Raw genomic sequence first — 15,000 nt, forward strand, 5'->3', positions numbered from 1 at the left:
TTAAGACAATTTCTGGACGTTTTTGGGTCTTTTTTGCCGCTTTGTGGGACGTCAGAAAGGAAATCTGACAAAAGAACTACAAAAGAAGAACCAAAAAAATTAGAAATACATCACAAGACTTTGGACCTATTGGTAAGAGAGAGACTTATAGGATAGGCAGCAGGGATCTGTGACGCTTTAATGGGAAAGTGTGATTTTTTCAACTATTTTTGGGGGAATCAGAAGAAACAAATATGACAAAAAAGGGAAAAAAAAAAGTGACAAAAAACTACAACAATAATCTCAAGCAAAAGCGACAAATAAAACTGACCAATCAGAGAAAGGGGCGAATAGAACTGACCAATCAGAGGAAGGGGCGAATAGAACTGACCAATCAGAGGAAGGGGCGAATAAAACTGACCAATCAGAGAAAGGGGCGGGTTTCAATCCAATATTAAATAAACTTTTAACACGTTTTGAGGAGTCTGAGAAAAAAACGACAAAAAACTATCCAAGTTTTTAAAAAGCTGAAGATGTTAGACCAATGAGAAGAGAGACACAGCAACGAGAAACCAATCAGAACAGGGCATGATGAGCTCGACGACGAAATGAAATGCGTGACGTCATTTTGAACCAATCAGGGGACAGGACAGCCATGGACCCTTTTTTCAACACTTTTTTGGGACGTATTAAAAAAAAGATGACAAAGTGAAAAAAACAACTATTAAAAAGGGACTAACTTTTTGGTCGCTTTTAGGATTTTCTTTTTTCAACACTTTTTTTTGGGGTGTCAGATAAAAGTTTGACCAATCAGAGGAAAGGGCGGGGTCAAATTCAAGTTGTTGAATTTTTGTGACATGTGTGACGTCATCCTGAACCTCTCGACCAATCGGGGGAGAGGACCATGGACCTGTTGTATAAACAAAGAGACTTGAAACAGACGCTTTTGGTGGGATTTTTTTTTTCAATACTTTTTTGGTACTTTTTGGGGCATCAGACAAAAAGAAAAAAACGAAAATTGTGCAGGGTTTGATCCAAGTTTTATTGACTTACAATTTTAGACCAATGAGAAGAGAGATACAGCGATGAGGAACCAATCAGAAGAGGCCACAAAATTAACAAGTTATAAAGTTTGAAAAAAAAATACGATTTATCAATTCACCCTCCAATGACCAATTATTTTCCATTGTTATAATTTTTCGAAAAAACACTGAAAATGTTTTGTTTCCAAATTTCTTTTCCCTTTTCAGGGCAATAAAAACAATAACAGAGAATGGGCCTATTTTATCAACCGTGCGTAGACCAGAGAAGTTTGATAAATGAGGCCCAATGGGTGGTGTTAGGTGGTACATTTTTTTTTTTTGGTTTTGGCGCTTTTTGTCTAGAAAAAAAAATGTCAAAAAAGTACAAAAAAGGGATAAAAAAATATTGCAAAAAACAGACGAATCATAGGAGGGCGGCGGGTTTGATCTAAGTTTTTAAACAGACTGAAGTTTGAATATTCTCACAATAGATTTTGGGGGAAAATAATACGTTACATGACTCCAGTCCGGATGAGACAAAGGCCTGTACAAGGGTTAGAGAATCAGAGTTAGAATAGAACGTATTGGCTACACATGTACATTTACAGACGGCTAAATGAGACGTATGATATGCACTATTTACTGTATCTGCAGACCTGTAAATAAAAAAAGAGAGTTAAAAAAAATATGAGAAATTATTTTTGAAAATCTCATGACTTGTACAAACACACAGATATCTCGGAGGATAAATCAAAGTCGCTACGAGGAACTTTTAAATATTTCTGAAACAGTCTCATTTTCCCTCTGATGATCATAAATTACATGTAACAGCAAACGAGACCATCAGTGCAAAGAATGCTGTTTTTATATAGTTTTTCTTCATAATAATAATGTATAGGATTTATATAGCGCTTTATTCCCTAAGGACTCAAAGCTCTTTACAGGGTTCCAGGTTCCATTCATTCACACAGAGTCATACTGGTGGTGGTAAACTACCATAGTAGCCACAGCTGCCCTGGGGCAGACTGACGGAAGCGTGGCTGCCATTCCGCGCCTACGGCCCCTCAGACCACCACCTCAAACATACAGCAGTCATACACATTCACACCAGGCAAGGTGGGTGAAGTATCTTGCCCAAGGACACAACAACCATGACACAGGTGGCCAGGCGGGGATCGAACCGCCAACCCTTGGATCATTGGCCAACCCGATCTACCAACTGAGCCAAGGTCGCCCAAATGCCTTTGTCATGGGTATACGCTCACCCAGGAACAACAGCTGGCGTGGTAAAAACACTACCGCTTTTGTCCAAAGGGGGCGCTAGAATTAACACAAACTGAAAGTTCCTCGGAGCACCTTTTAAAATGGAAGTCAGTGGTAAACGTGTGCGGTAATTATATGTCTCTCATCTTATTTGTGTGTATTTTTATTCTTATTAATGAAAACTCGTCGATTCAAACAATGAACTGAAAACTGACTTTTCTTGTTGTTTTTTAACAGCTTGTGTGTCCGTGTTGAAAAACTACATTTTCTTTTTCTAAATGTTATTATATGATGTTTTTTATTCTGACAGAAGAAAATAGACATTGGTTGCGTTCTGAATCTCCTCCTCTTTCTTTTTTCTATTCTACATACTACATCCGACGATAAAAATAATCTAGTTAGGATGCAGTAGGCATACTATTGGGACATACTTTACTCTCTTATTTCATCATAACATTGCGCCTTGATCTTGCCTCTTGCTTTTATATCCGTCTCATCCCCGTTTGTTCTCATATGGAGGCTTCGTCGATGTGACGTCACTTCACGTGCGCACTGGATTGTGGGTCAGAATCGCCCAAATAGGATGCAGTTTTCAACACTAACAATCTTGGCCGCATGAAGTAGGGCATCCGGGTACTTCTAACCATCCTAAATCTGGCCACAAGAATCGGGACATCCTAAATCTTTTTTCTACATACTATATAGTAGAAAGTATGAGATTCGGAACGCAACCATTATTCTATCGTTGTTTGAATGCCTGTGTTAATATTCGTGTGTTTGTCAAATGTCAGCTGTTTATTCAGATTTCACTGTGTTCCCCTCAGAAGTTAAAGGGCTTTTATATTCCACTGACATTCACCTCAAATAAATACTGAAAACAAACCGCTGTGGAATCCTCACTGAGGGAAAGAAATGTGTAATGTCTCTGCCTCCCTCTGGTGGAGGAGTGGAGGTACTGCAGTTACTTCACACATAAATTAGATGGATGGATGGATGGATGGATGGATGGATGGATGGATGGATGGATGGATGGATGGATAGACAGACAGACAGTAGATAGATAGATAGATAGATAGATAGATAGATAGATAGATAGATAGATGGATGGATGGATAGATGGATGGATGGATAGATAGATAGATGGATGGATGGATGGATGGATGGATGGATGGATGGATGGATGGATAGATGGATGGATAGATGGATGGATGGATGGATGGATGGATGGATGGATGGATGGATGGATGGATGGATGGATGGATGGATAGATAGATAGATAGATGGATGGATGGATGGATAGATAGATAGATAGATAGATAGATAGATAGATGGATGGATGGATGGATGGATGGATAGATGGATAGATAGATACTCTACACATTATCCTGTATAATTTTGGATTTTGATCAAATGGACCACGAAAACACACACACGCACACACACCTGCATGCACACACACACACACACACACACACACACACACACACACACACACATACAGATAACCACACAGACACACATACAGATACACATGCACAAACACACAGACATCTCACGTCCACACATTCTATCACCGTGATGACGTAGAACCCCTCCCCCCCACACACACACCCCAATACTGTGACGTAGGCTATTTAATCTTATAGAAAGCCCTGTGTTAATGCCCTTTGATAAAAAAAAAACATTTAAAAAAAGATTATTATTTATGAAATACTAACACATATAATAGTCACGGTTTAACATTGTATTCACTTGAGCTGCTAAGAAATAAAAATAAAAAAAATATATAAAAATAATTAAATAAATAATATACGAGCCACGCCCCGCCTCCCTCCACTGTCTCTCTCCATCTCTCGTTGTATCCAGGCGCAAAGATGGACGTCGTAAATCAGGTACAGTCTCTTTAACCCATTTCACATTTAATCACAATCTAATTCAATCCTTTTAATATATCTTCCTCGTGTGTGTATGTGGTGTGTGTGTGTGTGTGTTTGCGTGTGTGTGTGTGTTTGCGTTAGCTGTGGGCCTATGCGCGTTTAGGGTGTGTTCGTTTTAGTCTGAATACACCGTCCTATTCTGCATCAGGGCCGCCGCATCACGACAGCGGCAAACGTAGACAAAAAAAAATACACCTGATTTTTCAAGCCTTGTATATACATCTAAATACATTTATAATAATGAATCTAAATATCCGAGAGATCCGGGGAGAGGATCCGGAATGTAGGAGGATTTATGTGAATTTATTGATTTAGGAATTTATTCCTGATGTGGAGAAACAACGACGCAGCATCAGCCTGTAAAAGCCTCAGACATGATGGCTCCGTTTGGATGTTAATAACAGCATGAATTAAATTATAGATGAAAGTGTGAATGTGGTTCATAGTGGATTATTATTGGGGGATGTGGTAGGGAGACAGACTGCGGGATAGGGGGGAGCGGCTGTGTGTGTGTGTGTGTGTGTGTGTGTGTGTGTGTGTGTGTGTGTGTGTGTGTGTGTGCGCGCGCGCGCGTGTGTGTGTGTGTGTGTGTGTGTGTGTGCGCGCGCGCGCGTGTGTGTGTGTGTGTGTGTGTGTCTGAAATAGGCTTGTACCCACAATAATAAAAACAAGCAGAATTCGATTGTAAATATCAACATCAAAATCATCTTCCGCCTGTGCTCGTGCATGTGCTATGTGCGGCGCGTGCATGTGTGTGTGTGCGTGTGTGCGCGCGCGTGCGTGTGTGTGTTTGTGTGTGTAAAATGGCAGCCGAAAGACGAGGAAGAGGATGGTGATTTTGTCAAACCGGTCCAGGTTTTTTTGCCGAGCTGTTATTCCTTAGATTTAAAATGGAGTCCGCCAGAAAAACCCTTAAATCATGTTATAAGCCTAATATATTTAATATGTAGTTTAAACCACCGCTTTAAGATACAATATTACATTTAATCTGCGTTCGATTATGGTGACAGACTAGCCTACTGAATATATGAATAGGCCTACTTCTCCTTTCAAACCTATTGACTCTCCCTGCATTCCAAATCTCATACTTTTCCTTTTATACTATTATGTAGTAGGCTAGGACATCTGGGTATTTTTATTATAAGGAATTAGACATCCTGTATTGGGACAAACTAAATATGTTTCTGGCTTAGGCTACTAAATGTCAGGGAGGGATGGAGACTGCAGGGTGATGCATTTCTCACTTATCCTGATTGAATATAATACAAAAAGTTGGATGACCCGAAATATACAGACGCAAACAGACAAGGTTTAGTCAAATAAACACCTGAATGTACATGTTGGACCTTTGATTTATACTAGTGTGAAAGAAGACATGTTATGGAAGATAGATAGATAGATAGATAGATAGATAGACAGACAGACAGACAGACAGACAGACAGATAGACAGATAGACAGATAGATAGATAGATAGATAGATAGATAGATAGATAGATAGATAGATAGATAGATAGATAGATAGATAGATAGATAGAAATATCATGTTTTAGCTCGAGTCAGAGATTCTGGGGAACGTTTGTTGCAGGGATGGAAATTAACTTTTTTGCCTACCAGCCACTGTGGCAGGTAGATTTAAAAATCTACCAGCCACTCATCTTTTTTACCAGCCACTTTTTATACGCAATATCTTTTTTAATATATGCGTTAATGTTAAACAATACAATAGTAAGAATAGCTAATGAAAGTGTTTTTCATACAAATGTTTTCCATCAGAAGTGATTTCTACTGTAAGTAGGTGCAAGGAACTGAGTTGCAAATGAAATGGTACACTCTTACTATATATGACACACAATACACGCCATCTTTATTTCAAAACATTTTATAATTGACCTCCATATATACTCTGGGTTCAATGCAACTTTTTTTCCCAACTGGCCCGCTTAGCCAATAGATCCGAGTTTTACTGGCCCCTTGTATATTTTCACTGGCCCTGCAGACACCTTTTTTTCATCATTTAGTCAATAATTATAATACAGTATTGAAGTTACCTTTAGATTTCTTTTTTCTTTTTAGTTAATGATATGAAATGTTGATATTGTGCACAATATCAACATTTCATATAATTAACTAATAAGAGATGCAGGTCTGATCAGTCTTTGTGGTGTGGTAGTGTTTATCACTTTCTCCATATGCATTAGGGATGTGAATGTGTCGACACATTGACCGGTTTTCCACTTGCGCTCAAGTCGAATTTAAAAATAGAAATCTGAAAATCAGGGAGTTATGCCGTTTTATTAATGGGAGATGTCACCGTGTCACGTCTGGTCGTGAGCGCGCTGCAGGAGCGTCACTTCTGCAAGGTGCGTGCATGAAGTAATCAGCTACACATAAGAGTCCGCTGTGGGACCATTTTTTCACTGTTGATAAAAAACAGTGCTGTGCTAAAGATGTTCATAATGTTAAACGCTCGTCTGAGGCTTTAGTGTTAAATCACCTAGAAACACACGATGCCTTCGTCCGAGCAAAGCAGCGTTTCGTGAGATCTCACCAGTGAGTGAGCGAGCCACCGCACGGAAGAACTCTGTGGTTTGAGGCTCAAATAATAACCGGGGATATTCTCCCCGTTAGCGATACCGATGTGAAAGGCTTCCCTGTTTGTATGCGATCTGATTGTATGTCTCGAGCCTCAAAACACAAAGCCATGTCGGCAAACTGACTGCGCGACTCAAGGGACTATAGTGAGCCGAATCCCTCCGTTAGTTTCTGTTTCAGCCGACACAATTACAATCACCTCCTAAGCACGGACAGCGTTTAAATAAAGCATCTCATTTGTATGACCATTAGGGCTTTGATGCAAATACTGTATCATAACGGCGGCAGCTCTGCTGCTTAAAGGAAAAGCGCAGTTTTCACTTTATTTTCAGCACCTCAACCTCTGCTGTGGGAAGAAGAAAAGGGGCAAAGTAAGTCGATTGATTTGTCGACTTATGCCTCCACACGTCAACACGCAGATAGTATTTCCTAGCGGAGCGGATCGCGCCGTAGTTCAGTTCAACAAGAAAGGCAAAAACAAACTGTTGAACTGTGTAGCGCCCTGTCATCATGTTTATGACGAATATATTAAATATGCAAATTAGATCGGACCTGACTGGAAAGTATTACCCGACACAGTGGCGGGCGAAGTGACACAATTTACACGCCAGCACGCAAATCTACCCGCATTTGGCGTGTGGCGGGTGTTCATTTCCATCCCTGGTTTGTTGTCAAAATCGATTGTCGTCAAAATCAGTGAATATCTCCTCATGGTCTGCTACCTGTCTGTCTGCTACCTGTCTGTCTGCTACCTGTCTGTCTGCTACCTGTCTGTCTGCTACCTGTCTGTCTGCTACCTGTCTGTCTGCTACCTGTCTGTCTGCTACCTGTCTGTCTGCTACCTGTCTGTCTGCTACCTGTCTGTCTGTTACCTGTCTGTCTGCTACCTGTCTGTCTGCTACCTGTCTGTCTGCTACCTGTCTGAGTCTGTCTGCTACCTGTCTGTCTGTTACCTGTCTGTCTGCTACCTGTCTGTCTGCTACCTGTCTGTCTGTTACCTGTCTGTCTGCTACCTGTCTGTCTGCTACCTGTCTGTCTGTCTGTCTGTCTGTCTGCTACCTGTCTGTCTGTTACCTGTCTGTCTGTTACCTGTCTGTCTGTCTGTCTGTCTGTCTGTCTGCTACCTGTCTGTCTGCTACCTGTCTGTCTGCTACCTGTCTGTCTGCTACCTGTCTGTCTGTTACCTGTCTGTCTGCTACCTGTCTGTCTGCTACCTGTCTGCTACCTGTCTGTCTGCTACCTGTCTGTCTGTCTGCTACCTGTCTGTCTGCTACCTGTCTGTCTGTTACCTGTCTGTCTGCTACCTGTCTGTCTGCTACCTGTCTGTCTGCTACCTGTCTGTCTGCTACCTGTCTGTCTGTCTGTTACCTGTCTGTCTGCTACCTGTCTGTCTGCTACCTGTCTGTCTGCTACCTGTCTGTCTGCTACCTGTCTGTCTGCTACCTGTCTGTCTGTTACCTGTCTGTCTGCTACCTGTCTGTCTGTTACCTGTCTGTCTGCTACCTGTCTGTCTGCTACCTGTCTGTCTGTTACCTGTCTGTCTGTTACCTGTCTGTCTGCTACCTGTCTGTCTGTTACCTGTCTGTCTGCTATCTGTCTGTCTGCTACCTGTCTGTCTGTTACCTGTCTGTCTGTTACCTGTCTGTCTGTTACCTGTCTGTCTGCTACCTGTCTGTCTGCTACCTGTCTGTCTGTCTGCTACCTGTCTGTCTGCTACCTGTCTGTCTGCTACCTGTCTGTCTGCTACCTGTCTGTCTGCTACCTGTCTGTACTGTGTGTGAGCTGGAAACGTGTCAATACACAGCCTAGGCTCTGTGAATGGCCGTGTTGATTGCTCTGGTGGCCCCTTTGTTTCACATACACACGCACACACACACACACACACAAACACACACACACACACACACACACACACACACACACACAAACACACACACACACACACACACACACAGACACGGAGGGATTATTCGGAGACATGTTTCACAGATCATAGAATGTTTGATGGGAACAGAACATCCAGTCCAGTGTTAATACACAGCCTAAGTTCTGTAAACGTACAAGTTGATAGCTACGGTTGGGGCTCCCTTTGTCTACATATCAGTTTACAGAGCCTAGGCTGTGTATTGACACTGGATATTTTTCAGCTCACCCAGTACAGACAGGTAGTGGATCATGAGGAGATATTCACTGATTTTGACAACAAGCGTTCTCCAGAATCACTGACTCCACCTTTAAAGGAAACTGTAGTAAAACCTTCGACTGATTCTCTGCAGTTTATTGACGTTTCCTCAGACTCAGTTTCAGATGATTAAATATCTCTCCACACACACACACACACACACACACACACACACACACACACACACAGACACAGACACACACACACACACACAGACTGGTAGGAGTGTGTGTTTCCTAACATTGTGTCTCTCCTCCACAGCTGGTTGCTAAGGGCGAATTCAGGATCCTGAAGGTTCCTCTGGGATTCATCAAGGTCTTACAATGGGTGAGTCCACACACACAGACAGACAGACGGGTAAATGGACTTGTATAGCGCTATATCTCCGTTTATCGCAGACCCAAAGCGCTTTACATTGTTTTTGTACACATTCACCCAGTCACACACATTTCATTTCATTTCATTTCATTTTCCTTTATTTAACCTCGAAAGATCAATTGAGGGGTGACCCTCTTTTACAATGACGTCGAGTTTGTACATATACACAATATACAATGAGAATACATAACAAGTTTACACACACACACACACACACACACAGACAACAACAATTTAAAACATTCAGATCAATTGAATGAGAGACATAATAGCCTAATTAAAACAGTTACAAGTGTAGAGGGGCTGATTCAAAATAATAATTTTAAATTGGTTAACAGTTATGAGTGTATTTATTTTAATTGTATGTTGTAGGCTGTTCCAGGAGTCAGGGGCACTATGGCTAAAAGCGGTTTTACCAAGCTCAGACCGGGCATAGGGGACATATAACATGAGCATGTCAGTTGAGCGGGTTTGATAAAGCCCATCTGAAATAAGCAGCATTTCTGTCAAATATAGTGGTAGCTTTCCAGTCAGAGCTTTATATATAAAAATATGCCAATGTGCATCACGTCTCTCCTTAAGGGAGGACCACCCAACCTTTTCATATAAAACACAATGGTGTGTATCATAAGCATCTCCTGTAATGAATCTCAAAGCAGAGTGAAATACAGAGTCTAGGAGTTTAAGGCATGAACGAGATGCATGCCGATAAACCACATCACCGTAATCAAGGACAGACATAAAAACTGCCTCAATAATCCTTTTCCTACTGAACAACGGGAAGGTGGCTTTATTCCTATAAAAATAGCCAATCTTTTGTCGGAGACGACAGACAAGATTTTTTATGTGAAATGTAAAAGAGAGTTTTTCATCTATCCAGATGCCAAGATATTTATATTCAGTGACTCTTTCAATATGAGATCCATTATTTGTGTGAATAATAAGATCATTAAAATGTGTAATTCTTGCTCTGGAAAAGCACATATATTTTGTTTTTTCTATATTAAGGACAAGCCTGAGATCCACTAGACAGTTCTGCAGGGTGTTAAAAGAGCTCTGTAGGTTCTGAACAGATTGTTGCACTGAATCAGAAATGCAATACAGTACAGTGTCGTCAGCATACAAATGGGCATGGCAGTTTTGTAGTGATGAAACAATGTTATTGATGTAAATTGTGAATAGGACTGGACCTAAAATTGAGCCCTGCGGAACACCATTTGTAACTGTTAAAAACTCAGTTTGGTAGCTTCCCAGCTTAACTGACTGCTGTCTATCAGAGAGATAGTCCCTAAACCAGCTACATGTAGAATAATCAAAACCAATTTCATGCAGCCTCTCTAAAAGCAAATGGTGATCTAAAGTATCAAAAGCTTTTGACAGATCAACAAAAAGTGCTGCACAGTGCATTTTTTTATCGATAGCTGTAACAATGTTGTCTAAGACCAAAGTGACAGCAGATATAGTACTGTGGCCTGCCCTAAAACCAGATTGAAATGGACTCAAAATGGAAGCACTGGATAAAAAGGATTTCAACTGAGTATTAATGACTGATTCTAGAATTTTTGCCAGGCATGGGAGTTTGGAAATTGGCCTGTAATTGTTAAGATCACTTTTGTCACCCCCTTTATGTAATGGAATGACGTGAGCTTTTTTCCAGACTTTAGGAACAATACCAGAAGAGATGGAAAGATTAAAAATATGGGTTATTTGTTTTGATATGATAAGTGCAGAGAGATTTATTGAAAATGGGTCCAAATTGTCCTCTCCCATGTACTTCCTGGGGTTGATGGCAAGAAGCGCATCTACAACAATACTTGTTGGGACTTGAACAAGGCTGAAAAGAGGAGTTTTAGAGACAGGTGGTATGCTATTTTTATTTCTCGTGGTGGTAGGCGTAGAAGGCGTAGATACTCCATTGTGAAAGAGTTTACCAGCAGCTATAAAGTGTTTATTGAAAGCTAAACCAATTTCTTTCTGATCATTTAAAATACGATCATTTATTTTTAATTGACTGGGAATAGTGCTAGAATTGTTTTTGTTATAATTCACAGCCTTCCAAAATAGTGCAGGGTTGGAGTAGCAGTTTGAAATTAGTTCGAGGTAGTAGTCTGATTTAGCTTTCCTAACCATGGATATGCACCTATTTCTGATTTGTCTGAAAGCAGTCCACTTGGAGTTTTCACCAGAGCGTCTAGCTAGGGACCATGCTTTATTTCTCTCTGCAAATATATCGGACAATTCATTTGTGAACCAGGGGTTTGATCTATTTTTTACTCTGTGCTTTTTAAGGGGTGCATGCTTGTTCAAAATGGAGGAGAAAGTATTGGTGAAAAATTCTAAGGCCAATTCCACATCAGATATTTCACTTGTGAGATGAATGTCACTTTGATAGAGTTCATTTAAAAATGCTTGCTCGTTAAAACCTTTAAAATTACGCTTAATGATGATTTTGGGTTGAGATTTTTTAAGATGAATACTTCTGATACAGGCCACCGGGCAGTGATCACTGATTCCAAGCTCAAAGACACCAGCAGAAACTATTTTATTGCTTTGATTTGATAATATTAAATCGATCAAAGTTGATTTTGCTGGGTTTTTTAGATTTGGTCTTGTGGGCTCAGTTATTAATTGTGTAAGATTTAGGTTGCTACATATTTCTTTAAAAGGTTCAGAGGCACCAGAAAGCCAGTCAATGTTAAAATCACCCATCATAATGACCTCTCTATTTACATATGGAGAGATTAAATGTGCTAGCTCACTCAAGGAGCTATTTACTGCTGAAGGGGGCCTGTACACACCAATTACAACAAAACAATCATTGGATGATAAAGACAATTCCAAAGCAATAAATTCAAAGCAGCTTCGAACAGAGACAGCATGTAGTAATGATACAGAATAATGTGATTTAACATAGACAGCCACTCCCCCACCCCGTGTGGTCCTGTCTATTCTGAATAAACTATAATCATTTATTGCCACCATAGAGTCATGTGTACTGCTCTTCAACCATGATTCAGTCAGAACCAAGACATCTGGGTCAGCCTGAGATACTAAGATGTTAACATGGTCTAGTTTATTGTGCTGAAGCAAACTTCTTATGTTTAAGTGAAGAAAACCCAAACCCTTTCTTGTTTTGAGGATGTTTGGTGAGTTTAGCTTTGATATGCTCATGTCCAGGTTATCAACAGCGGGGTGGTCCAACACAATTGACCTATTACACATAATAGGTACATTTTTCAAGTTACTTGTAATCCCAAGTGGTCTGTGGCGTGACCTGTAAAATCTATGAGGAGGGATTAATGATGATCTGACAGACTGACATACTGGGATTGGGTGAGTTTTTATAGTAATGGAAGTTCCAGGCCTGGAGGGGGCGCTAGAAGCATGGGGACTAGTGGTCATGGAGGCTGTGTCACGTGAGCTAACTACCTCTTGACTGACCAGGTGTGGAGATAGTCAATCATGCTGGACAGAGTTTGCAAGAGGAGTGACGCTAGGAACCGATTTTATTGTTAAGAGCATATTGCTGGCCAGAAGATGTTTCCCTTGTTTGTTTAAATGCAAACCATCGCTGGCAAAGAAAGACGGTCTGACACACATTCATACACCGATAGCAGCAGCTACCACGCAGGGTAGGCTTAGCACTAGGGTGCTAAGCTAACTAAGCTAACTATCGGGAGCAATTCGGGGTTCAGTGTCTTGCCCAGGGACACTTCGACATGTGGCGGGGAGACGGGGGATCGAACCTCCGACCCTGCACACCAGAGGCGAACTCCCTACCACTTCGCCACTGCCGCCGGTGAGAGCTTCAGACCACAGAATACTATTTCATTCAAAGTCTAATCAGCCGTTGCACATTTTAGATGTTTTAGTTTTTCTACATGACGACACAGCGACAGATTTCTCCAAATTCCTCCTTGAAGATTCTGAGTATCTGCAATGTTCACGAGATGTTGTAAAAATATATTTATTGTCATTTTTTCTTGTTTTCTTCCACATTTAAAACTTAAAGGTTCAGTAAGCGGAATGGCTCATTAAATATGTCATGAAATCCTGAGCTACCAATCAAATCAAATCAGACAGTCAGACAGACAGACAGACAGACAGGTAGAGCCCTATGTATGCAGACAGACAGACAGACAGACAGACAGACAGACAGGTAGAGCCCTATGTATGCAGACAGACAGGTAGAGCCCTATGTATGCAGACAGACAGACAGACAGACAGACAGAGCCCTTTGTATGGTGCTCTGGGGCGGAGGTAAACGGATGACGACAGTGCGCCGTCGAAGCCGTGATAGTAAACATCAGAGATGGCTGCGGATATGTTGTGTGAGTTTGAGACTGCTTTGGCCTCGACCCTTAACGATTTGGAAGACGGCACTCAAATCTTTCATTAGCAAGTAAGTGGAATGTTCTATTTTGCCGACCGACCACGGCAAACGTTTAATTTACCAGTTAACCCCGCTGTTCCCTAAACGAAAGGGGCTTACGTCGCCTTGTGCATCGCTCTGATTGGTTGTAGTGCTATCCAACTGGGTGCAGTGGTATTAGAAATGCACTTGGTGTGGGGAATGTCCCTTGGGTTGGGATTGTCTATCGATCGTGGCCAGACCATATATGGATCTAGATTGGAGTGGGTCTGGATTTACAGGGTAATCTGAGATTTATGTATTACTTGCACTTTATATTATTAATTGCTCTACTGGTTAGATGCTAAACTGCATTTCCTTGTACTGGTTGTCCTCACTTGTGCAATGACAATAGAGTTGAATCTGAATCTGAATCTAATTGGTGAGAGCATCAGACCACAGACAGACAGACAGACAGACAGACAGACAGACAGACAGACAGACAGACAGACAGACGGGTGAGAGCTTCAGACCACAGAATACTATTTCATTCAAAGTCTAATCAGCCGTTGCACATTTTAGATGTTTTAGTTTTTCTACATGACGACACAGCGACAGATTTCTCCAAACTGTTCCGTGAAGATTCTGAGTATCTGCAATGTTCACGAAATGTTGTAAAAATATATTTATTGTAATTTTTCTTGTTTTCTTCCACTTTTAAAACTTAAAGGTTCAGTAAGCGGAATGGCTCTTTTAGCTAACTTCCTGTCAGTTACTGCAGTTAGCAGTCCCCTCGCTCGTCCCTACGTCACCACATTAATGCACTGCGGTCTTCAAGCAGCGAGTTATCTAGCATCATCTCAGATCCATAAGTGTGATAAAACATGATAAAAACCATCAAAACAGACATTGGGAAGGATTTTTACCCGCTCCGCCATTGTAGGCGCATACACATTCACCCATCTGTTGCTCTGGCGTGCACCGGCAGTGAGACCATGGAGTGTATATACTATATATGAGTGAGACGAGTGTCGGTTTGTAGCGTTCTCTCTTCTGATTGGATAAAAATTTCGGGATACGACATAAAGTTTATTTGCCGATTACATGCAAAGCAGCTGACTGAGAGATCGGCTTTATGAAACGCGCACATTATGTAAGTGATCACTGTATGAATAAAGAGCGATTTAACACTTATATTAACATAAATAAACATTATGTAAGTGATCACTGTATGAATAAAGAGCGATTTAACACTTATATTAACATAAATAAACATTATGTAAGTGATCACTGTA

At 41.0% G+C, this 15,000-nt stretch overlaps 1 protein-coding gene across 1 annotated transcript in view; it reads left to right on the top strand.

Annotated features, from left to right (window-relative positions):
- Positions 1-4,138: 4,138 nt before the first annotated feature.
- sypa (synaptophysin a) overlaps positions 4,139-15,000 on the top strand; it is a gene marked incomplete at both ends in the record, with an annotated part of 17,977 nt that continues 7,115 nt past the window's right edge. Inside the window, 2 exons of the mRNA XM_080030344.1 lie at positions 4,139-4,156; positions 9,238-9,303. Coding sequence (XP_079886470.1) covers positions 4,139-4,156; positions 9,238-9,303 — 84 coding nt within the window. The remainder of the gene's footprint in view (positions 4,157-9,237; positions 9,304-15,000) is intronic.

The sequence above is a fragment of the Ammodytes marinus genome, assembly GCF_949987685.1.
Source record: "Ammodytes marinus genome assembly, chromosome: 7".
Taxonomy (NCBI): Eukaryota; Metazoa; Chordata; class Actinopteri; order Uranoscopiformes; family Ammodytidae; genus Ammodytes; species Ammodytes marinus.